The sequence below is a fragment of the Hylobates moloch genome, unplaced genomic scaffold (genome assembly GCF_009828535.3).
Source record: "Hylobates moloch isolate HMO894 unplaced genomic scaffold, HMol_V3 SCAFFOLD_15, whole genome shotgun sequence".
In the NCBI taxonomy this organism is placed as follows: domain Eukaryota; kingdom Metazoa; phylum Chordata; class Mammalia; order Primates; family Hylobatidae; genus Hylobates; species Hylobates moloch.
In genome coordinates this window covers 60,754,248-60,780,528 of record NW_026652290.1, presented here as the reverse complement: position 1 = coordinate 60,780,528, position 26,281 = coordinate 60,754,248, and the positions used below count along the sequence as shown (strand labels likewise).

The 26,281-nt window shown below is 38.2% G+C and overlaps 1 protein-coding gene across 6 annotated transcripts in view; it reads right to left on the bottom strand.

Annotated features, from left to right (window-relative positions):
• Positions 1 to 26,281, bottom strand: part of VPS54 (VPS54 subunit of GARP complex) — a 137,748-nt gene that overhangs the window by 84,838 nt on the left and 26,629 nt on the right. For 2 of the 6 annotated variants that reach the window (XR_004252373.2, XM_032178180.2), the window contains exons 2-5: positions 16,768 to 16,923; positions 14,562 to 14,803; positions 4,880 to 4,958; positions 1,668 to 1,702 (exon numbers count right to left, since the gene is read on the bottom strand). Coding sequence is in view for 5 of the 6 variants with exons in the window: in XM_032178180.2 (XP_032034071.1) it covers positions 1,668 to 1,702; positions 4,880 to 4,958; positions 14,562 to 14,803; positions 16,768 to 16,903 (492 nt within the window). In the remaining variant the exon portion in view is untranslated. Of the gene's footprint in view, positions 1 to 1,667; positions 1,703 to 4,879; positions 4,959 to 14,561; positions 14,804 to 16,767; positions 16,924 to 17,334; positions 17,348 to 26,281 lie in introns of those variants that run through there. The other 4 variants (XM_058429104.1, XM_058429106.1, XM_032178181.2 and 1 more) reach the window with 4 other exon arrangements.

Here is a 26,281-nt window from a genome sequence, read left to right as displayed (position 1 = left end):
AGTATTGATTAATTCAATAAATATTTACTATTTCTGATGCTAGGCACTGAGGGAGAAACAAAGATAATTTAGTAAAGAGACCCCAACCTTACGGAGCTTCAATCCAAGGGATGTGATAAAATATGTATATAAAATATTATAAGGAGACCGGGACTGGTGGTTCATGCTTGTAATCCCAGCACTTTTGGAGGCCAGGTGGGCGGATCACTTAAGTCAGAAGTTTGAGACCAGCCTAGCCTGGCCAACGTGGCAAAACCCTGTCTCTTCTAAAAATACTAAAATTAGCCAGGCGTGGTAGCAGGCACCTGTAATCCCAGCTACTCAGGAGGCTGAGGTAACAGAATTGCATGAACCTGGGAGGCGGAGGTTGCAGTGAGCCGAGATTGTGCCACTGCACTCCAGCCTGGGTGATAGAGACTCTGCTTCAAAAAAAAAAAAAAATCTTATAAGGAGAAGAGGGACAAATCCTTAAAGGGGTAGCAGAGGGATGAGGGAAGAGTCCCAGATAAAATGTTATGGGAATTTGGCAAAAGGGCCAATTATCTTCTGTTGGAAAGAACAAGAAAGTACCCATGTAAAGCTGCCATTTTAAGCAAAAGATTATAGAGAATTAGATATGGGAAGATGAGGGAAAAGTCTTCCAGGATCAAGAAACAGTGTAAATAAAGCACAGAGCCATCAAAAAAAGTTTGGCTGAAGTAAAGAATGTGTAAAGATTACACGAAAGGGAACATTGACCTTAAATGACAAACTTTGAATTTTATTTTGTAGGATCAAATAAATGATATAAATGATATCCTTCTCCCTTTTTTGTGTCTTTCATTTTCTCTTACCCTAAAGAACAACTGTCACAGACCTATTTGAGAATGTGATGAAGGTAATCGACTCTCTTCCCAGAAAAAAATGGATCTATTATACATCTCGACAATATTTTTCATACAAAGTAAGTATCTCTTAATAATTTGAAGAGGTTGAATGATCAGCAAAATTTTTTTAATGGAAAGATTTTAAAATATTTGTAGGTTTCAGTGATGAGAAAGAGACTGATGATGCAAAAGAGAAAAAACACCATAAATATACATCATTTTTATTTGTCAATTAAAAACATTTCTTCATTAAAAAAAAAAAAGGCCAGGTGTGGTGGCTCACACCTGTAATCCCAGCACGTTGGGAGGCCGAGGTGGACGGATCACTTGAAATCAGGAGTTCAAGACCAGCCTGGCCAACACAGTGAAACTCCGTCTCTACTAAAAATACAAAACAAAAAAAGTAGCTGGGCATGGTGACATGCACCTGTAATCCCAGCTACTTAGGATGCTGAGGCAGGAGAATCACTGGAACCCAGGAGGCAGAGGTTACAGTGAACTGAGATCGCACCACTGCGCTCCAGCCTGCGAGACGGAGCAAGATTCTGTCTCAAAATAAGTAAGAGAAAGAAAAGAAAAGCAGAAAGAAAGACAAAGACAGAAAGAAAGAAAAGACAGAAAGACAGAAGAAAGAAAAAAAGAAAAGAATGAGAAAGAAAGAAGAAAGTGATGCAACACAGCCCCACAAGAGACAAAGTAGCCAAAGCGTCAAAAAAAAAAAAGCCAAATGAAATCTGCTTGTAAGGCAAAATTAAAGATCAAAGATTATAAGGCAATTTTCTCATGTTTAAGCTTTGTTACCTTAGGTACTTGCTCCAGATCTGTCCTGGATTTATCTATTTAAAAAAGAAGGGAAAATACTATTTTTAAAACTTGTTTTCATTTTAACTCCATAAAATACATTTTGACAGATTCAGTGTTGTACTGGGTCATATCCAGATAACTACTTAAGTTTATTCCTTCAACAAATATCTATCAAGCACGTATTATATGCCTAGTAGTAGGCAAAGCGCTGAACAAAACAATGTTTCAGGTAATTGTAATCAATTATATAGCAGCAATAAAACAGCTAAATACATCTCAAATCTTTTTAATCAGACATACAAGGCTTTATGCTATCTCAGTGGTCCCCAACCCCCAGGCCATGGACAGGTAGTGATCCACGGCCTGTTAGGAACCAGGTTGCACAGCAGGAGGTGAGCAGTGGGCACAAGCAAAGCTTCATCTGTATTTACAGCCACTCTCCATCGCTCACATTACCATCTGAGCTCCACCTTCTGTCAGATCAGTGGTGGCACTAGGTTCTCATAGGAGCACAAACCCTAACGTGAACTGCACATGTCAGAGATCTAGGTTGTGCCCTCCTTATAAGAATCTAATGCCTGATGATCTGTCACTGTCTCCCATCTCCCCAAGATGGGACCATCTAGTTCCAGGAAAATAAGCTCAGGGCTCCCACTGACTCTACATTATGATGAATTGTATAATTATTCATTATATTTTACAATGTAATAATAGTAGAAATAAAGTGCATAATAAAGGTTCATCCCAAAACTATCTCCCCCCAAACCCCTTGGTCTATGGAAAAATTGTTTTCCACAAAACCAGTCCCTGGTGCCAAAAAGATTGAGGACTGCTGTGCTGTCTTTTTAAGTTTTGGTAAGACTGAATATGGCATGTTATGTAATTTTTAAAAATGAATTAAATTCTAAAGTAGGAATACTGTTTTTATTGTTTAAAAGATCTACCATCCCATCCAGAATTTCTTATGATCAAAGGTTGCTTTTTTATACTATATTAATTTTCTTCTCAGACATCTTAAGGCTGAGATACACACTTATCTTCAAATGAACCTACTTTACTTTCATCCTGCCAATCCAAACTCAGATAAGGTACTACTCTCCTCTTCAAAACCAACCTTTCTGCACTTAGACTCCATTCCCTCCTGCCTCTGCTGTGAGCTTGGTTAATCAGTTTACTCTATCTCGGTATCTTCAGCCTCTTCCCTTGTACTAGCTCTCTTATCTCTGTATATAAACATGCTCAGTTCTTTCCCATTTAAAAAAAAATACATACACACACACACACACACACACACACACACACACACACATATAATGATAAAACCCAGGCCAGGACCAGGTTGAGGGAAGGGCAGGACCTCAGATGCAAAAGCACTCACTCTCAGGGATAGTCAAATGCCTCTCTTACCTGATCTAGTCCTGGCCATGAAAAAATATTCTTCCACTCTGTTCCCTGTAGTCAATAATCTATCTCAAATCTTCTAGTGACATAATACTGGTAGTCTACATTTCTTTCTCTTGTACTCACTCCTTAATATATAGTATTGAGGTTTCTGGAATCTCCCTAAACGCTCTCCCTAAGATCTCCTAATTGCCAAAACAAAGGAGACTTCTCAGTATACAAATTGATCTATCCCTGAACTATTCTGACATTATATACCAACTAACTATTCTTACTTTCTGAAATCCTCACTAGCTTTAACTTCTAAGGTGCAATTCTCTCTTGGTTGACTTTCCTATCTCTCCGACCACTTTTTGTCTCCTTCACAGGTATCTCATCTTCTGTCTGCCCCTTAAATGCGACAGCTTAATTAGTGCTCCATCACCAGTCATTTTCTTCTCACTATTCACATCTTCCCTGGGCAATCTCACCCAACATCCTTGGATTCAACTACCATGCTATTATCCAGCATACCTGTCTATGATGATGTCTACCATACCTACATCTTCAGCCTAAATCTTCAACCTGAGCTCCAGGTTGCCAAAAAGGCACGTCCTTCACTGCAAATCTGCAACTAAACTTGCCTCCATCTCCCTCAAAATTCCTCCTCCTATATTGCCTCTCTCACTGAATTGCACTGTCACCCACCCAGTTGTCCAAGCAAGAAACCTGGGAATTGTCCTTGAATCATCTTGCTCCATTACCAATAACTGGCCACCAAAACCTGTGCCTCAATCTCTGAGTTACTTCTTAAAGGCCTAATTTCCTCTCCATCTCCACTGTAACTGTTACTGGAATATCATTTCTCATTTGTATTACTGCAGTAGCCTCCAACTGTCTCCTTGCCTCTAGTCTAATTATCATCCTATAATTCACTATCCACAACTATTTTCACATAAATGTATAATCATAAATCTGATCATGCCTAGTTAAAAATATTATGTAGCTTTATAGTGTCTTCAGAAAAAGTAAAATTCCTTACCATAGCAAATAAGGTTCTTCATGATCTGACCCCTGCCTATGCTTCAGTCTCATCTCTTGCTCCCAGTAGAACCAACATATTAAACTCTTACAGTTCCTTGAACATTCTGTTCTCTCTTTATTCTATGGCTATTAGATATATATATAAACTATTATATATGTAATACATATAAACTATTCCCTTTTCTTGGAATGCCTTCTCCCACATAAATGTTTCAAACTAACGACTTTAAAACACATGTAATCACTGTCAACTCTAGGAATGCTTCTAAAGCTAATTTAGGCACGTTATAAAACTTTACCACACTGAACTTACTCTTTAATATACAGTGATACAATTGTTGGTTTACTTCTTTAAACATTCAGGAGAACTTCAGTTCTTTGAGGACCAAAGCTACTTTTTACTTATCTATAGATTTACTTTAGGGTATCACTACGTTACTGTTCTCAAACTCATAGGCTCAAGCAATCCTCCCACCTCAGCCTCCCAAGTAGTTGGGACTATACACATGTGCCATCATGTCCAGCTTACTCATCTGTTTTTAAGCAACAAAGAACATACCAAGCACAAAGATATTCAATCAATATTTGTTGAACTGAAGGATTATACTACTGTCAGATCTACTTTTCTCTTAGAAGTTCTTAGAAAATATTATAATCATAGGTTATAAAAATTTTACTAGAAATAAAAATAATAGATATAATAGGCAATAAGGTCCCGAAATAAAGATTTTATTCACTAATACTTATGCTATGCTTTATTATCTACAAATAACACATATTCATACCATGAGTATGTAGAAGAGTCCTTTCAAAGGTATCTTTAGGAGGACAAATATTCTTGCATCTCTCATGAATCTTCTCTCTCTAATAAAAAGACAAATAACATGATCAATTTATGTGTAAACATGAGTATTCAAAGCATGAACGTGTTTTGCAACAGAATATCAGAATATTCCAAATTAGTCCTACGACTTTTAATATGAAATCACTAGCCTCCTGAACTTAAATACAAGTAACAAGCCTGCTTAATAAACCAAATACCTCTATGAGATCTATGCACATCTATATACCTATATCCATTCCATCTTATATAATTATAGTAAAATCTCCATATTTAGAATAAAGTGAGAAAGCAAATGGAAAATATTTATATATCAATTAGGAGAATAATTTGAATCAAGAAAGAAAATTCAAAAACCTATATATCTAAGATAGAAAGACAGAAATTAGGCCAGGTGCGGTGGCTCACACCTGTAATCTCAGCACCTTCAGAGGCCAAGGTGGGCCAATCACCTGAGGTCAAGAGTTTGAGACTAGCCTGGCCAACATGGTGAAATCCCATCTCTACCAAAAATTAGCCAGGAGTAGTGGTGCACACCAGAAATCCCAGCTACTGGGGAAGCTGAGGCACAAGAATCACTTAAACCCAGGAGGCGGAGGCTGCAGTGAACTGAGATCGTGCCACTGCACTCCAGCCTGGGTGGCAGAGTGAGACTCCATCTCAAAAAAAAAAAAAAACAAAGAAAGATAGAAATTAGTTATTGACATGTTCTGAGTCAAAAAAAAAAAAAATCTCACTCTGATTTAGAATTAGATGACCACTAACAATATTATTATCTTTTCAGAGATATCACCGAAAAGATACCTGAGGAAGTGTGGTAACAAGAAAAGCAGCAGGCCAGCAGTGTTCAGAGTTCTGGTAGCAATTCTATCAGTTACTACAGGACTGTTTTCCAAGTGGCCATACCACTTTTCATTCCCACCAGCAATAAATAAGAGTTCCTGTTGTTCTACACCCTTGTCAACATTTGGTGTTTTAGATTTTTGCTATTCTAATAGATATGTAGTGGCATCTCATTTTAATTAGGAATTCCCTAATGACATTTGATATTGAGCATCTTTTTATATGCTTATTTGCCATCTGCATTATCTTCTTTGGTGAGGTATTTAGATCTTTTGCTCATATTTTTTAAGGTAAAATATATTTAACATAAAATCTATCATGTAAAATTATTTGCTATGTTGACCATCTTTTCATGTGCTAATTGCACACTTCTGTACTTTTTTGGGAAAAGGTCTATTCAAAGTCCTTTACTCATTTTTTAATTAGGCTGTTTTGTTGTTGTTGAGTTTTAACTCCTTTGTTTATTTTTGGTACCAGTCCCTTTTTGTTTTTTGAGACAGGGTCTAGTTCTGTTGCCCAGGCTGAAGTTGCTCACTGTAACTTCAAATTTCAGGGCTCAAGCAATCTTCCCGCCTCAGCCTCCAGAGCAACTAGGACTACAGGTGCACACCACCATGCCTGACTAATTTTTCTAATTTTTTCTTGTAGAGATGGGTTCTATGTTGCCCAGGCTGGTCCTGAACTCTCGGTCTCAAGTGATTCTCCCACCTCCACCTCCCAAAGTGCTGCAATTACAAGGCGTAAGCCACCACACCTGACCATCAATCCTGTATCAGATACGTGTTTTGTAAATATTTTCTCTCAGTCTTTGGCTTGTTTTTTCATTCTCTTAACGGTGTCTTTTGCAGAGTAGAACTTTTTAATTTTAATGAAGTTCAACTTTTCAATTTTTTCTTTCATGGATTGTGCTTTTCTTTCATATCTAAAAAGTCATTACCAAACCCAAGGTTACCTAGATTTTCTCCTATGTTATCATCTAGAAGTTTTATAGTTTTGCATTTTACATTAAGGTCTATCATCAACTTTGAGCTAATTTCCATGAATAGTGCAAGGTGGTGTGTGTCTATATTCTTTCTCTTTGGTATGTGGATGTGTAGTTGTTTCAGTACCATTTGTTCAAACAACTATCCTTTCTCTATTGAATTACCTTTGCCCCTTTGTTAAAAATCAGTTGATTGTATTTGTGTGGGTCTATTTCTGGGTTCTCTGTTCCACTGATCCATGTCTGTTCTTTCACCAATATGACATTGTCTTGATTACTGTAGCTTTATAGCAAAACTTCACACGGGGTGGTATCAGTCCTCCAGCTTTGTTCCTCTTTTAATACTGTGTTAGCTATTCTGGGTCTTTTTCTATATAAGCTTTAGAGTCAGTTTTCAATATCCATGAAACCAACTGCTAGGATTTTAATCAGGATTATGTTGACTCTATTGATCAAGTTGGGAAAAAGAGATACCTTGACAATATTGAGCCTTCCTATCCACATATATGAACTATCTCTCCATTTATATTTAGATATTTAATTTCTTTCATCAGAGTCTTGTGGTTTTCCTCAGATCTTATATATATTTAGATTTATACATAAAGCCTTCATTTTCTTTGATGCTAATGTAAATGGCATTGGGTTTTTAATTTCAAGTTCCAATTGTTCACTGCTGGTATATAAGAAAGTAATTAACTTTTATATATTAATCTTGTATCTTGCAACCTTACTATAGTCACTTATTAGTTCCAGGAGTTTCTTTTTGGATTCTTTGGGATTTTCCACATAGGCAATCATTTCATCTGGAAACAGTTTTACTTCTTCCTAATTTTTATATATTTTATTTCCTTTTCTTGTCTTATTACATTAGTTAGGACTTCCAAGACAATGTTTAAAGAAACGGTGAGAGGGGACATCCTTACCTTGATCCTGTTCTTAGTGGGAAGCATCTAGTTTCCCCCATTAGCTATAGAGTTTTTGCAGATTTTTTTTTCTTTTTTGAGACAGTCTCACTCTGTCACCCAATCTGTAGTGCTGTGGCATGATCTTGGTTCACTGCAACCTCCACCTCCTGGGTCCAAGTGATTCTCATGCCTCAGCCTCCCAAGTAGCTGAAATCCCCATTGCAAAATTATAACTGAGACAGTGAAAGAGATCTGACCTAACCAACTCCATCTTGCTTCTAACCTCCAAGCTGTTCTTGTCCATTCTTGGGCATAGGGTGAACTAACTTTGGGAGGAACTTAATTTATAGTTTAAAACAAAGATGATAACAGTCCTTTCCCAAAACAAACCACCTTCTTACCTGGGGGCTAGACTGCCTTTGTTGGACTAACAAATTAGCCACAAGATTAGAAATTATGGTTTAGGAGTCGAGTCATGCAACTGGAGACTACAAGATTCTGACCCTCCCCCTAAACTGCTCCTAAGATCCACGCTTGAGATATTTTGCAGACCCTGTACTTGATGGATCAGCTGGTACCACCCAGATCAATAAAGTGGCTCATTTGATCTTGTTGGCCCCACCCAGGAACTGACTCAGCACATGGAGATGGCTTCTCCCTATGATATCATCGCTGACCTGACCAATCAGCACTGCCGGCTCACTGGATTCCCCTTACCCACCAAGTTGTCCTTAAAAACTCTGATCCTCGAATGCTCGGGGAGACTGATTTGAGTAATAATAAAACTCTAGTCTCCCACACAGCCAGCTCTGCATGGATTACTTATTATCTATTGCAATTCCCCTGTCTCAATAAATCAGCTGCCTAGGCAGCAGTCAAGGTGAACCCATTGGCAGTTACATAGCTGAGATTACAGGCGTGCGCCACCATGCCCAGCTAAATTTTGTGTTTTCAGTAGAGATGAGTTTCACCATATTGGCCATGCTGGTCTCAAGTCCTGGCCTCAAGCATCCTGCCAAAGTGCTGGGATTACAGGCGTGAGCCGACACGCCCAGTACATTCTTTATCAAGTTAAAGAAATTCCTTCCTATTCCTAGTTTGCTGAGAGTTCTTTTTTTAAAAATAATGAATAGCCAACACGGGCAGACTGCTTGAGTTGAGGAGTTTAAGACCAGCCTGGACAACATGGCAAAACCTCGTCACTACAAAATATACAAAAATTAGCCAGGCGTGGTGTTGTGGTGGTGCTCGCCTGCAGTCCCAGCTACTTGGGGGGTGCTGAGATGGGAAGATTGCTTGAGCCGGGAGGTTGAGGCTGCAGTGAGCTGTGATCCTGCCACCGCACTCCAGCCTGGGCAACAGAGTGTGACCTTGTCTCGAAAAAAAAAAAAAAAAAAAAAAAAAAAAAAAACAACCACAAGTGGTCTAAAGCTTTCTTTCCTTATAATGTCTTTGTCTGATTTTAGTATTAGCTTCATGATGGCCTCACCAAATGCATTAGTAAGTATGTCCTTAGCTTCCATTTCCTGAAATAGATTATAAGTAATTGGTATGATTTCTTACTGAAATGTTTGGTAGAATTCACCAAGGAACCCATCTGGGCCTGGTGATTCTGTTTTGAGCAGTACGACTGATTCAATTTATTTAATAAATATAGGCCTATTCAGAGTATTTATTTCTTGTTGTGTAAGCTTTGGTAAATTGTGTCTTTCAAAATAAATTGGTCCATTTCACCTAGGATATCAAATTTCTGGGCACAGAATTGTTCACAATATTCTCTTATTATCCTTTTAATGTCTGTGGGATCAGTGGAAACAGCCCCTCTTTCATTTTTGATACTAGTAGCTTATATCTTCTTTTTTTTTTTTTTTTTGAGACGGAGTCTTGCTCTGTCGCCCAGGCTGGAGTGCAACGGTGCAATCTCAGCTCACTGCAATCTCTGCCTCCCAGGTTCATGTGATTCTCTTGCCTCAGCCTCCCAAGTAGCTGGGATGACAGGTGCCTACCACCATACCCAGCTAATTTTTGTATTTTTAGGTGTTTCACCATGTTGGCCAGGCTGGTCTTGAACTCCTGGCCTCAAGTGATCCACCTACCTCAGCCTCCCAAAGTGCTGGCATTGCAGGCATGAGCCACCGTGCACCGGCCTTCTCTTTTTTCTTAATCTAGCTAAATGTTTATCAGTTTTATTGATCTCAAAGAACGAGATTTTGCTTTTGTTGATTTTCTCTACTGATTTGCTATTCTCAATTTCCCTGATTTCTGCTCTAATTTTTATTACTGCTTTTCTTCTGCTTAATTTGGATTAAATTTGCTCTTCTTTTGATAACTTCCTAAGGTAGAAGCTTGGATTATTAATTTTAAATTTTCTTAAGCATTCAATGAAGCCTTGAGTGCTTATTTAAGCAAGACTTCCTTGAAGCCTTACTTCCCTTGCATCCCACACATTTTTATAAGTTTGTATCAGCGTTTCTTTAAGCTCACTGATTTCTTCCCCTGCCACTTCAAGTCTATTAATGAACTCATCAAAAGCATTCTTCATTTCTGTTATACTATCTTTGATTTGTAGCATTTCCTTTTGATTCTTAGTTTCCATCTCTCTGCTTACATCTGTTCTTACCTGTTGTCCATGTTTTCCACTGCAGCCCTTAGTATATTAAACATAGTTACTTTGAGTTCCCAGTTTGATCATTCCAACATCACAACTGCATCTGAGTCTGATTCTGATACTTGATCTGTCTCTTTAAACAGTGTTTTCCGTTTGGTATGCACTGTAATGTTTTGCTGAAAGCCAGATATAATATACCAAAGCTAAAAGGAACTGAGGTAAATAGGCCTTTAGTATGAAGTTTTGTTTATCTGGCTAAGAGTTAGGCTTTATTTACTGATTGCTATAGCTGTAGGTGTCAGAGGCTAAAATTTCTACTGGTGCCCTTGTTTTTCATCTCTCCTACTATCTTCAGGTTTCCCTGCAGACCTCTTAAATAAGGTCTGAGACATGCAGTCCTTTCTGTTGTAGTCTCATTATTCAAGCACTCCACTGATGTGGTGGTAATGCGTGAAGGGAGGGGAAGCATTCTATGATCTTATGATTAGGTTTGGGTCTTAGTGAGCCTGTGCCTCTGGGCTGTGACCTTCACAGGTGCTTCTCAGTTGTTGATTTTCAGTTTGCTAAGGTTCTTTGTTGTGGTAACATAAGTGACAACTTCCAAGCTCCTTACGTGACAGATCAGAAGTATGTTTAACTTTTTAAGAAACTGCCACACTTTTTTCCAAAGGGGCTGTAGCACTTTAAATTCCCACCAGCAGTATATGAGAGTTCCAGTTACTCCATGAAGGCTGGCAGTAGGATGAAGCAAGCAAGAAATACGGTACAATATTTAAGGAGGTACCCACTCTCAGATTCCAGTGCCTCTCAAATTTTGCTCACCTGCCTCACCCTATCCTAGAACCAGCCCTGTCTTCCACATCTTTACCAAAATTTGAAAGAATGTGTGTAGATTTGGAACTACCTTTTCTGTAAATGTTTGGTTGAATTCACCAGTGAAGCCATGTGGATCTGAGCTTTCTTTGTGGAAAGGTATTTAACTATACATCAATGTAATAAATATAACACCATTTCAGATTTTTCTATTTCTTTTTGTTTCGTTTTTTGAGATGGAGTCTTGCTGTCACCCAGGCTGGAGTGCAATGGCATGATCTCAGCTCACTGAAACCTCCACCTCCCAGGTTCATGGTCTTCTGCCTCAGCCTCCTGAGTAGCTGGGACTACAGGCGCGCACCACCACATGTGGCTAATTTTTGTATTTTTAGTAGAGACGGAGTTTCACCATGTTGGCCAGACTGGTCTCGAACTCCTAACCTCAGGTGATCTGCCCACCGTGGCCTCCCAAAGTGTGGGCATTACAGGCGTGAGCCACCATGCCCAGCCAGATTATCTATTTTTTCTTGAAAGAGATTTGGTATTTTTTCAAGAAATCTGTAAATTCATCTAAGTTGTTGAACTTACTGGCACAAAGTTATTCATAAAATTTCATTATTAGGCTTTTAATCTCTGTAGAATCTGTAGTGATATCACCTTTCTTATTCTTGTTATTGGTGACTTGTATCTTCTCTTTTTGTCCTAATCAGTATTGCCAAAGGCTTATTGAGTTTATCTTCTCAAAGAATCAGCTTTTTGTTTCACTAATTTTCTCTATTGTTTCTCTGATTTTGACTTTGATGTTTATTTTCTTTTTTCTGTTTGTTTTTTTTGGAGATGGAGTCTCGCTCTGTCACCCAGGCTGGAGTGCAAAGGGTGCGATCTCGGCTCACTGCAACCTCCACCACCCAGTTTCAAGCGACTCTCCCACTTCAGCCTCCCGAGTAGCTGGGATTACAGGCACCTGCCATCATGCCTGGCTAATTTTTTTGTATTTTTATAGAGACAGGGTTTCACCATGTTGGCCAGGCTGGTCTTGAACTCCTGACCTCAGGTGATCCGCCCACCTTGGCCTCCCAAAGTGCTGGGATTACAGGCGTGAGCCACTGCGCTCAGCCATTTTTCCAGCTTCTTAAGGTATAAGCTGAGGTCACTGATTTGAAATCATTCTTCTTTCAATAATATATGCATTCAGTGCTACAATTTCTCCATAAGTGCTAACTGAGCATCACCCCACAAATCCTGATATGCTGTGTTTTCATTTCCATTCAGTTCAAACTACTTTCTGATTTTTCTTTCTTCTTTGACTCACATTTTATTTAGAAGCATAAAGTTCTGGTTTCCAAATATCTGTGGATTTTCCACCAACCTTTCCATTATTAATTTCTATTTTAATTATACTGTGGCCAGAGAGCATACTGTGTATGAGGTAAAGTCTTCTAAATGTATTAAAATTTGTTTTCAAACCTAGAATATAGTCTATGTCCATAAATGTTTCATGAACACTTGAAAAAAAAGTATATTGTTCTATGTTATATGGAGTGCTCTTTCAAGTCAGGCCAGGTTGGTTAATGGTTCAAGTCTATTATAATCTTGCTGATATTCTGCTTGTCCTATCATTTATTGAAAGAGTATTGAAATCTCCATAATTTTGAATAGCTACTTTGCCATAAAATTCTCAGCTTCTGCTTCACATGTTTTGAAGCATGTTATTAGGGGCAAAAATGTTTAAAACTGTTATGCTTCTTGATTAGCTGACCCTTTTATCATTATAAAATAATATTCTTTATACATACTAATAGTTTTTGCTCTGAAATCTACTTTGTTATTAATACAGCCATTTTTGCTTTCTTTTGACTACTGTTAACCATGGTATATATTTTTTCATCCTTTTAAATGCTTTTTTCTTTCTATTCAAGGTATGTTTCTTATATACAGCACATACTTGGGTCATCAGATCTCACAATCTCTGCCTTTTGATTGGGATGCTTAAACCATTTAGATTTGGTGTAATTACTGATATGATTAGGCTTAAGATTATCATCTTGAAATTTATTTTATGTCCTATCCATTTTTTTCTTTTTATGCCTTTGTTTGGATTGAGAATTTTTAAAATTCCATTCTGTCTTCCATTATTAGCTGTAATTCTTTGTTTTGCTATTTTAGTGGTTGCTTTAGGGTTTATTGTTAAACCCCTTGCTAGAAACATAGCTTTGTAAGGGAAGGAATTGGTGTCAATTTTATTCTCTGCTGTATCCTCATGTTTAGAAGATTACCTGACACATGGAAGGCACTCAATAAATATTTGATCAATACACAAATAGAAAAACCAAATTATAGGTTACAAAGGCATATTAATGTTCATCCACTTAACAATCATTTAGATCTGATCATTGAAAACAGTTTTTGTGCTGTTTTCAATGATCAGATCTCAGTGATTGTTAATATGACAATATATACATACAAAGGCAAATAAAATATATAGGTTCCGTATAAAAATATTTGATAGCAATAAAAATGAACCAGACGCTACACAGTATTAATGTTAATACAGCCATATTCAAAAAAGTGCAAAGTAAGTAAAATAAAACCAGCTAAATTCAAATTACCTGTTGATTTTCAGTTTGCTAAGGTTTTTTGTTGTGATAACATAAGTTAATGAAAAAAGTATAATTGAATTATACTTTTTAATTGAATTATAATGAAAAAACTAATGAAAAAAGTATATAAATGAAAAATATATAAAAAGGAATGGTTATAAAATATATTTTACAAAAATATATATATATTTTTATAAAAATATAAATATATTTTTATATAAAATATTAAAATATAAAAATATAATATATATAAAAATTTTTATAATTTTTATAAAATTACACGAAAATTATAAAAAATTTATAAAAATATAAATATCCCCTGTACCACTTTAATGATTTTAATTATATTGATAACAGCCACTTACTAATAATCTGAAAATGAATTGATAGACCATCTAAAACTCTGCACTATACTCAGTTCTTGCTCTCAGACTGGGTTTAAAGTAATATATTAAGTTATAATTATGTCTGGAGATATTATAACTACCTGCTAGAGCTAGGGTGCTCTGTAGAATTGTATGCAGTGAATCAGACACAGAAACAGTAATATTCTGCCAATTTCTCAAACCTCACAAATCATCTGGACTTTATAGGCCTAATAGAATCATTTTCTCCTTGATAAGCAGGGTAGGTTTCATGTTGAAACTTAGCATTATTTGGAATGTGTAATTCTGAAAAATCACTACTGTAAGAGAAATGTATTAAAATATGTTTAAGCAAAGAATTAAATGCAACCCAGGACAGTATAATTTGTATGAACAAAAAGAATACTATAGGTTCATGAAACATTACTGGTCAAAAATCTATAATAAAGCATACTAAAAATATTTCTATTACTTTTGACCTGACTATAACTAGCCAAGATTAGATATTACCTGAGAGATTTCCTGTTGATATACTGTAAAATGTTCCTTGCTGATCTGTGGGAGGTAGAATGAAGGTATGACTTCAGTGTCCACAAAGTCCAATCCCCATGTTTTTGTGAAGAAGTCAGATTCTCTTTTTGCTAATCTAGGATCATTTAATGCTGCTGGGAGATTTACTTTGGAATGATATACAGTCCATCTATGTTGATCTGTAACTAGAGATGGGGCAACATATAAACTATGTGAATCACCTGCAAAAAGTAAACAGGAGAACTCTGTAAATGCTGTAAAACTGGTTCTATGTTTGAAAGTACACACTAGAAAACTAAAAATGCATAGATTCCATCTTACGCAAACCAACTAATCTTCCATAGTAAATGATTTAATAAAAATCAATCTGATTGAATAATCGTCAGCTGCCAGCCATCAATTACTAAGGCTTTGAAAAATATGCACAAGATAAAAGATATGCAAAATTTGAGAACTACGATTGCAGGGTGGAGTGAATAGTAAAGAAAGTCTTTCATGAATTCCTTTCCTTAATGTACAATTACTCTTATCTTTTTTTTTTCAACATCAGAACTATGCTGCTTTCTATATTTTCTATCCTTTAATACCCCACTGTTTTTTAGAGGTAGGCCTCTTTTCTATTATATCATGGCAGGATCTCCTGGATAAAATATCCTTTGGCTTATAATTAGGTGACATAAATGTTGCTGTGGCATTAACCATACAAGAAGGAAAAATATATACTCTATTCTCATTATTAGTAGTGTATTTGTTCTATAAAGTTATTGTGAATATTGAATTAGCAAATATTGAACCATTGCTTGTAGGGAAACTAAAGAGTTAGGTTCCTGTGAGCCTTTGGTCACAATAGTTTCATCAACTGATCAATACATAACCTTGTTTTATGTGTTTAAAGATGCGTTATTCAGTATACATCATTGATTCACTAACACTGAACTTGTGGCTAACAGTGCTATAATTTATGCCTGAATGAAGCTTACACAACACATGTATTTTCTCCATAAGGGACATCATAGCCTTCTTGCACTTAGGAACTCCAGATAGCATTTTAGCACTGCGCTTAGGGGCAATTTAAATAGCAAACTCACCAACAAAAAGCTCCAAACATGTGGCACCAAGTAAAAACAGACCACAAAAAGAACATTAGTTTATAGTATGAGAGCTGAAACAAGAAGGCAGAGCTTTTCCTTGTTCAGCTTCAGCTGGGAATGCATATGTCAGGTATCTCAAATCTTTCACTGCTCTGCACATGACTGCAAATTACCACAAATGTGCCACAAGTAGTGATTTGGGGATTATGAATAAATATTAAGGAGTCAGGAGAATTTGCAAATATATAATATGCAAATGACGAGGGCTGACTGTACCATGTTTTAACTAAGCAGCTTTCAATCTGTACCTTCATTTACAATACTTTTTCAGTTTATATAAGTAATGCATGAAATACATGAAAAAACCATATTTCAATTTCCCAATCATTTCCAAATGATTTTTTTTTTTTTTTTGAGAAACAGTCTTGTTCTGTCACCCAGGCTGGAGTGCACTGCAACCTCCACCTCCCAGGTTCAAGTGATTCTCCTGCCTCAGCCTCCCAAGCAGCTGGGATTACAGGCACACGCCACCACACCCAGTTAATTTTTTATATTTTTGGTAGAGACGGGGTTTCACCATGTTGACCAGGCTGGTCTTGAACTCCCTCCTGACCTCAAGTGATCTGCCTGCCTTGGCCTCCCAAAGTGCTGGGATTACAGGCATGAGCCACCACGCCGGGCCCCAAATGATTTTTTTTTTTTGAGATGGAGTCTGTCTCTGTCACCCAGGCTGGAGTGCAGTGGCCCGATTTCGGCTCACTGCATGCTCCGCCTCCCGAGCTCACGCCATTCTCCTGCCTCAGCCTCCGGAGTAGCTGGGACTACAGGAGGCTAATTTTTTGTATTTTTAGTAGAGACAGGGTTTCACCATGTTAGCCAGGATGGTCTCGATCTCCTGACCTTGTGAACCGCCCACCTTGGCCTCCCAAAGTGCTGGGATTACAAGCGTGAGCCACCGTGCCCAGCCCCCCCAAAATGATTTTTAACATCATAAAATTAACTCTTCTAATGTTGGTATATAAAACCTGACTACTCATTTAAAGATAATAGAAATCATCAGTAAAAATCCTACAAAAAAAAAAAAAAAGCATTACCTGTGGGTTCCTTGGGACACACATCTGGCAGTGATGGCACAGGTCGAATGTGTTTTGACGGATCTACCTCTATTTTAAAGAAAACATCACTGCTGCTTCCTTGAGGCACTGGTGAAGAACTGTGGCTTGAAGCCATTGCATAAAATCACCACTGAACTGAAAATGAGTAAGACATGATAATTAAGACACCGCAAATCAAAATCCATCTCTAAGTATTATATATGTCACAAATTTTCTTTCAAAAGCAGAAGAATTTTTCAAAATACCTCAAAGTAGGCAATTTGAATATTTGCTCTTACTTGGGAAAATTGATCACAATATTTAGGTTACTAAGATAGTTATTTGTCCCCATTTTTTAAAAAGTGAAACATCTTTAATCTTTTATTCAAAGTACAAAAAATACCAAGGTTGTACTCAACATATATTAAAGATTAAAAACACTCTATTCATTCAGCAAGTATACAGTAGTTATGCATTATAGCAAAACAGGTAAGTGCATGGGTTTTGAAGTATCCCTGCTTAGGTCCATCTATGTTTACTCACTAGCGGTGAGGAAATTTACTTAACCTTTATGTATGTGTCTTTCCTCATCAGTGAAATGGAGATGAAACGAGATCTTATCTCATCAACATCCTGTTACGAATTATGAGAATGGACATAATAAGTAAAGCATTTAAAATAATGTCTGCCCCAGAGTTAGTATTCAGAGGTTACTGTCATTGTAATTATTACTATGATGTGACTGCTACATAGTAATATAATGATTAAAAAATAGTAATTAAATTCTTTAAAAAGGAAGTGTCATTCTTCAAAGAGCTTGCAATTGTATTAAGTAATTAAAACAAATATATGTAAGCAAAACACAAGTTAACCTATGTCTACATTTTAAAGTAAGTACTGAAAGAATTTGTGGGGCAAGACAACATAATATAGGCTACAGGGTCAGGTAAGACTTTATAAATGAAGCAATATTGAAACTGGATACTAAAGAACATGCATTGTTTTATTATTGAAATGTTTAGAGATCACCTAGTCTACGTTCTCTCAAAACAGAGAAGAATAGAAAGGCCCAGAAAGAATATGAGGTTTAACAAGTCCAAAAAAAAAAACACAAAAAAAAACACACAAAAAGCCAAGTTAGAAAATCTGGCAAAAAGATAAATAAGAGTAGGAAATGGGGAGCAGAGGCTGGCACAGTGGCTCATGCCTGTAAATCTCAGCACTTTGGGAGGCCAAAGTAGGTGGATTGCTTGAGTCCTGGAGTTCAAGACCAGCCTGAACGACACGATGAAACCTCGTATCTACAAAAATTACAAAAATTAGCTGGGCGTGGTGGTGCATGCCTGTAGTTCAGTTACTCGGAAGGCTGAGGTGAGAGGATCACTTGAGCCCAGGAGGCAGAGGTTGCAGTGAGCCAAGATCACTCCACTATACTCCAGCCTGGGCAACAGGGCGAGACCCTGTCTCAAACAAACAAACAAACAATAAAAAATAAGGAGCAGAGATATGAGGCAAGAACCCGTGACAAATAGTTCGTCTGTTCTAACTTCCCTCTAGTTTGCTGGAAAACTAAAAATATGTATCTGTCTCAGTACTTTCAATGCAAAGGAAGCATAACCAAATATACCATTCACTGAAACCGTAAGAAACAAGCTGCTTTAAAAATACACAAAGATAAACAACTTTCTCAAGGTGCTTAAACAGAAAGCCTACGATAACATGAACAAAAGATAATGAACACTGAATAATCAATCATGACTAAGGAACCGACTATAGTGGAAACTGACCTGACTAAAGTGAAATGTTTACTCTGGGAAGAAGTGACAAATTATATTCACACACACACACACACACACACACACACACACACACACACAGAGTATAGTTAAATTGTAGTTGGTTCTCTACGCAATAAGGAGACATCAGAGGTTTGGTGGCAAAAGTTCTGGGATGAAAATGGTATTTGGGAAAACTAAGAGTCTTTGAAAGGCCTCTTTATCATTACATCCACACACATTAAGTGTATGGTTGTTTCTGTATAAAAGTTTACACATATTGGCCGGGCGCGGTGGCTCACGCTTGTAATCCCAGCACTTTGGGAGGCCGAGGCGGGCGGATCACGAGGTCAGGAGATCGAGACCACGGTGAAACCCCGTCTCTACTAAAAATACAAAAAAAAATTAGCCGGGCGTAGTGGCGGGCGCCTGTAGTCCCAGCTACTCGGAGAGGCTGAGGCAGGAGAATGGCGTGAACCCGGGAGGCGGAGCTTGCAGTGAGCCGAGATTGCGCCACTGCACTCCAGCCTGGGTGACAGAGCGAGACTCCGTCTCAAAAAACAAAAAAAAAAAGTTTACACATATTTAAGAGAGAGAAACATACATATTTATCTAAAGGATAATACACATACTTATCTAAAGGGTAAAAAACACTGTACAACACAGAAACACTGTGTACTAAGTGATAAAGACAATTCTACATTTAAGATCGACCATGTTAACTTTCTCATTAATCAAACAGCTAAAAACATTTTTGAAATTTTTTATTTTTAATTTTTGTGAGTACACAGTAGGTATTTACCATTTGTGTTACTATCTATACTTTTAGTTATTTTAAAATGTACAATTAAAATCACTTTTTACTCTAATCACCCTGTTAGGCTAGCAAATACTAGGTCTTATTCATTCTTTCTATTTTTCTGTACCTATTAACCACCACTACTGCTCCTCCAGGTCCCCTTCCCCCACACTTATCCTTCCAGGCCTCTAGTAACCATCACTCGAGTTTCAATTATTTTCATTTTTAGCTCCCACAAATAAGGGAGAACATGTGAAGTTTCTCATTCTGTGCCTGGCTTACATAGTGACCTCCACTTCCATCCATCTGTTGCAAATGACAAGATCTCATCCTTTTCTATGGCTGAATAGTTCTCCATTGTGTAGATATACCACATTTTCTTTACTCATTCATCTGTTGATGGACACTTCAGCTGTTTCCAAATCGAGGCTATTGTGAATACTGCTGCAATAAATATGGATATCTCTTCAATATACTGATTTCCTTTATTTATTGTATATTCTTACGAGTGGGATTGCTGGATCATACAGCTCCATTTTCAGTTTTTCGAGGAACCTCCAAACTGCTCCATGGTGATTGTACTAATTTACATTACCACTAACCACATGAGGGTTCCCTGTTCTCCACATCTTCGCAAGCACTTCTTAATGCCTGTCTTTTGGATAAACGCCATTTTAACTGGGGTGAGACAGCTCATTGTACTTCTGATTTGCATTCCTCTAATGATAAATACACCTGTGTGCCATTTGCATGTTTTCTCTTGAGTAATATCTATTCAGTTATTTTGCCCATCTTTTAATCAATATATTGGATTTTTATCTATAAGGTTGTTTGAGCTCCCTATATATTCTTGTTATTAATCCCTTGTCAGATGGGTAGTTTGCAAATATTTTCCTCCCATTCTGTGGGATGTCTCCTCACTTTGTTGTTCCTTTGCTGTGCAGAAGCTCTGTAACTGGATGTGATTCCATTTGTTCATTTTGTGCTTGTGGGGTATTTATTCAAGAAATCCTTGCTCACTTCAATGACCTGCACATTTTCCCCAAGGCTTTCTTTTCATTGTTTCATAGTTTGACGTCTTAGATTTAAGTCTTGCATCCATTTTGATTTTATTTTTGTATATGGCGAGATAGGGGTCCAGTTTCATTGTTCTATCCATGGATATCTAGTTTTCCCAGCACAATTTATTGAAGAGACTGTCCTTTCCCCCAAGATTGTCCTTTGTTAAGAATGAGATCACTGTAGATGAGTGGATTTATTTCTGGGTTCTCTACTCGGTTCCACTTTTCTATGTGTCTGGTTATATGCCAATACGTTGTATAATTTGAAATCACATCATGTGGTTCTTCCAATTTTCTTTTTTTTGCATAGGATAGCTTTGGCTATTCCGAGTCTTTTGTGGTTCTATATAAATTTCAAGATTGTTTTTTCTATTTCTCTGAAGAATGTAATTGGTATTTTGATAGGGAATACATTGAATCTGTAGATTGCTTTGGTTAGTATGGACATTTTAACAATATTGATTCTTCCAATCCATGAACACAGAATATCTTTCCTTTGTGTGTGTGTTTGCCGTCAATTTCTTGCACCAACATTTTATAGCTTTCACTGTAGAGACTTCACTTTTTTGGTTAACTCCTAGGTATTTTATTTCTAGCTGTTGTAAATGGGGTTACTTTCTTGATTTCTTTTTCACATTGTTCAGTGTTGGCATATGGAAATGATACTGATTTTTGTATGCTGATTTTGTATCCTGCAACTTTACTGAATTTATCACTTCTAATCATTTTTGATGAATTCTTTAGGTTTATGCAAACATAAGATCATATAATCTACAAACAAGGATAATTTGACTTCTTCCTTTCCAATTTGGACGCTCTTTCTTTCTCCTGTCTGACTGCTCCGGCTAGGACTTCCAGTACTATGTTGAATAATTGTAGTGAAAGTGGGCATCCTTGCTGTGTTTCAGATCCTGGAAGGGCTTTCAGTTTTTCCTCATTCAGTGTGATAACAGCTATGGGTCTGTCATATGTGGCTTTTACTGTTTTGAGGAATGTTCTTTCTATACCTAGTTTTGAGGGTTTTTATTATCAAAGAATGTTTAATTTTATTACATGCTTTTTCAGAATCAATTGATATGTTTTTTCTCCTTCATTCTCTTGAATATCACCTTTGCACATGTTGAATTATCTGCATTCCTGAAATAAATCCCACTTGGTCATGATGAATAATATTTTTAATTGTTGAATTTCGTTTGCTAGTATTTTTGTTGAAGATTTTTTGCATCAATAGTCACAGATATGTGTTGCAGAAGTCAGGGACCCCAAACGGAGGGACCGGCTGAAGCCATGGCAAAAGAACATAAATTGTGAAGATTTCATGGACATTTGTTAGTGCTCCAAATTAATACTTTTATAATTTCTTACGCCTGTCTTTACTGCAATCTCTGAACATAAATCGTGAAGATTTCATGGACATTTATCACTTCCCCAATCAATAATTTTAGAATTTCCTATGCCTGTCTTTATTTTAATCTCTTAATCCCATCATTGTCATAAGCTGAGGATGTACGTCACCTTGGGACCCTGTGATGATTGCGTTAACTGCACAGATTGTTCGTAAAGCATGTGTGTTTGAACAATATAAAATCTGGGCACCTTGAAAAAAGAACAGGCAGGATAACGGCGATGTTCAGGGAGATAACCATTAGGTCTGACTGCCTGGGAGCCAGGCAGGACAGAGCCATATTTCTCTTACTCATTGCTGAAAATATTCCCAGTAAGGAATATTAATAATTAACAGCCCTGGGAAAGAATGCATTGGTGGGGGGGGGCTCTAAAATGGCCACTCTGGGAGTGTCTACCTTATGCAGTTGTAGATAGGAATGAAACACGCCCTAGTCTCCTGCAGCGCCCCCAGGCTTATTAGGATTAGGAAATTCCTGCCTAGTAAATTGTAGTCAGACGGCTGTCTGCTCTCAAACCCTGTTTCCTGATGTTTATCAATGACAATGCGTGCACAGCGGGACCGGGAACCTCATTAATAATTCTAGTTTCACCCTGGCCTTGTGACCTTGCCCTGCCCATTTGCCTTGTGATATTTTGTTGCCCTTGAAGCATGTGATCTCTGTGACCCACACCCTATTCATACACTCCCTCCTCTTTGAAAATTGCCAAAAAACTTGCTGGTTTTTTGGCTCAGGGGGCATCACGGAATCTGCTGACATGTGAGGTCTCCCCCAGACACCCAGCTGTAAAATTTCTCTCTTTTGTACTCTTTCCCCTTATTTCTCAGACCGGCTGACACTTAGGGAAAATAGAAAACAACCTACGTTGAAATATCGGGGACTGGTTCCCCGATATCTGGTGCCCAGCGTGGTTTTTTTTTCCTAAGTGCATGTGGGAACCCGATTCCCTTTGGTAGGTGCGGAGAAATGTCATCAGTTCGGTCCACAGAAACGCTTGTTCGACTCCCTGACGACTGGTGAGTAGTCTGTGAATTTGTCCGGGTTAACTACGGGTCACACGGAGTCTAAAAATTATACTTATCTCTTCTATATTACACTCTGGTTAAAACAGAAAAGGGTTTGAGTGCCCGTGGAAAATATGGTCACTCTATTCAGGGCAGTGGGAAAAATACTGTCCTTGGTGTCCTAAAAAAGGAACCTTAGATGTAGACCTGTTAAAACAGGGAAGGGTCCCAGTAACCATGGAAAATATGGTCACTCTATTCAAGGCAGTGGAAAAATACTGTCCTTGGTTTCCTGAAAAAGGAACCATATATGTAAAATTACGGGATCGTGTTGGTGCAACATTCCAGGAGCTGTTCCCAGCAGGGAAATGTGTTCCTGTCACTGTTTGGGGTGATTGGGCCTTGGTACATGTCGTCCTAATGACATACCAATCCCATGACCCCCTACAGTTACTACAATTTTCTGAATCTGACGACCCTCCACCTCTTCCTCAACTTTCCTCTCCCGCATAGCCTTCGTTATCTGATTAGCCTCTCCCTTCAGCTACTCCTCCCCCACCTAACGATGCTGAAAATTCAATGTCTAACTCCGGTGACTTTGGCTTAACGTTACCCCCTGCTGACCTTATTTCTTCTCATGAAGAGCCAGTACTTGTAGCTCCCGCAGCCACGACTCAGACAGCCTGGGACCATATATACATTAATTCTTCTCTCTTCAAACCTCCAGAGTCACCTAATGGCTCCAGGACCAAACTACAATTTACCTATAATTCTTCAGGCCCTCCCCCATCCACTTCAGCCCCTCACTCTCCTTTCATTTCCGTTCCTCAACCGGTCACTTTGCCATCCACTCAGGCTGCCTCTCTGTACCCTTCTTCACACATGAACACCAGTAATCACCAGGATACCTCTGCTCCTTCTGCTCCCTCAGCTCCCTCAATGCCCCTTTCTCACACTCTCATTCTGGTCCAACTCCCTCAACCTCAGTTTCCCTTATCTACACATGCTTTTCCTATCACTTCTATGCCAACTCTGTCTCAGATACCTACTCTTGAAACTTCAATGCAACACTTATTATGCCAAAACAAAGAAACAAGCGGATTAGACACGTGGGCTTATCCAGTCACTCTAGAACGTCCTATCTTCCAAAGGGTACAAATGTGTCATTATGTACCTCTTAATCTTACCTTTTTCAAAGAATTTAAGGATGCTTGTACTCAGTATGGTCCTATTTCTCCTTATGTTAAAATGGTATTACAAACTTTTTGTACTGAGGTCATTTTGCTTCCTTTAGACTGGGACCTTTTGGCAAAAGCTGTTCTAACCCCATTAAAGCATTTATAATTTCGTACCTGGTGGTCAGAAGAGGCCCATATGCAGGCTCAGCTAAATGGGACTAATAGCATTCTAATTACTCAGGCTCAGCTCACAGGCTCCGATAGTTTCTCTGATACTTATGCCCAATTAAACTTTGATGCTCTTACCACAGAACAAGTAACAAAGGTGTGTATGAGAGCTTGGGATAAATTATGCACCCCAGGCCAAGCTCCTGTTTCTTTTACTACGGTTAAACAAGGTCATGATGAATTATACCCCAGATTTTTTAGCTAAATTACAAGACGCCGTTGAAAAAATCTGTCTCTGATGAGCGTGCTGAAGGTATTCTTTCTCGTATGTTAGCTTTTGAAAATGCGAACCATGAGTGTAAAATGGCCATGCATTCCGTCCAATGACAAAATTTACCTGATCACAAGGTGTTGCCTGCATATATTAAAGCTTGTGAAGGCATTGGATCAGACACCCACAAAGCTATTCTGTGGGCACAGGCCATGAAGGACACCAATCAAACTGGCCCCACTAATTCTTTTCTTGGAGCCTACTATAATTGCGGGCAACTTGGTCATACTCAGAAAAATTGCACTGTTAAAAACTTAAAAGCGGCCAAGCCAGCTCAACAAACATGGCCAAATGCTGCTGCTACTGTTTGCTCACGTTGTCACAAAGGTAAACACTGGGCAAGTACTTGCCGCTCTAAGTACGATACAGATGGAAACCACCTACCACAGAACCAGGGAAACAGGAAGTGGGACCAGTCCCAGGCCCCAATATCAAATGGGATGCTTCAGACTCAGACCAACATTGCATTTGCGCTTCACGCAGTCCCAATGCAGCCCCCAGCACAAATTTACCTACAGTCAACCCAGATGGGTCCCAGCCTCTTCTTCTGTCTCAGTACAATGCTTGTCCACCTCCACGGTAGGGGTTGGGGCGGTCGATCTCTGTAGCACTATTCCTCTAAATTTACTACCTAACTCTTTGCCTTTAATTGTCCCCACAGGGGTCACTGGCCCTTTACCTCAAGGTTTGGTGGGCCTAGTGTTAGGTAGGGCATCCACCTCTGCTGAAGGAATCACCATTCATACTGGTCTCATTAATTCTGATTCAGTTGATGAGATTAAACTAATCATGTCTGCCAAACTTCCTGTTTCCATTCTGGCCGGTGAGTCAATTACTCAATTGCTTTTACTACCTAATATCGTTTTAAACAAAGGAGGTAAGACACGTGGCCCTGGGGTGGGCTCCAGCAGTGAAAAGGCCGCTTATTGGATTAATGTAATTTCTGAACAACAGCCCACCTCCATACACATCCAAGGAAAAAAGTTTGAGGGTCTAGTAGATACTGGGGCTTAAATTAATATTCCACATAACTCTTACAGTACTCCCAGTCAACATATATGATGGAAAACATGGGGTATGTTCCTGGACTCGGTCTCAGTCCAAAACATGAAGGGATTACTAAAACCCTCCCAATTACTATAAAAGAAGACAGGGCTGGTTTAGGTTATCCTTTTTAATGGCGGCCACTGCCATGCCTCCTGATCCTATTCCTTTACCATGGAAATCTTACACACCCGTTTGGATTCAGCAGTGGCTGCTCTCTAAAGAAAAACTGGAGGCTTTAACTCAATTAGTTTCTGAACAGTTACAACTTGGAAATGTGGAACCTTCTCTTTCCCGCTGGAATTCTCCTGTGTTTCTAGTAAAAAAGAAATCAGGCAAGTGGTGGATGGTAACTGATTTAAGGGCCATTAATGCTGTAATTAAACCTATGGGAGCCGTCCAACCCAGCATGCCTGCCCCTGCTTTAATACCTACAAAATGGCCTCTCATAGTTATTGATCTTAAAGATTTTTTTTATATTGCTTTACATAAATCAGATTGTGAAAAATTTGCTTTTATTGTACCATCTATCAATAATCAGGAGCCTGCAGCTCATTATCAATGGAAAGTACTCCCTCAGGGAATGCTAAATAGCCCTACGATCTGCCAGCTTTATGTTGGGCAAGTGCTTTCACCAGTTCGAGCCCAATTTCCCCAGGCCTATATTCTTCATTATATTGATATTTTAATTGCTGCCCCCAATGATAAAGAATTCACTGTTACCAAATTTTGAGCCGTGTTACAGAGG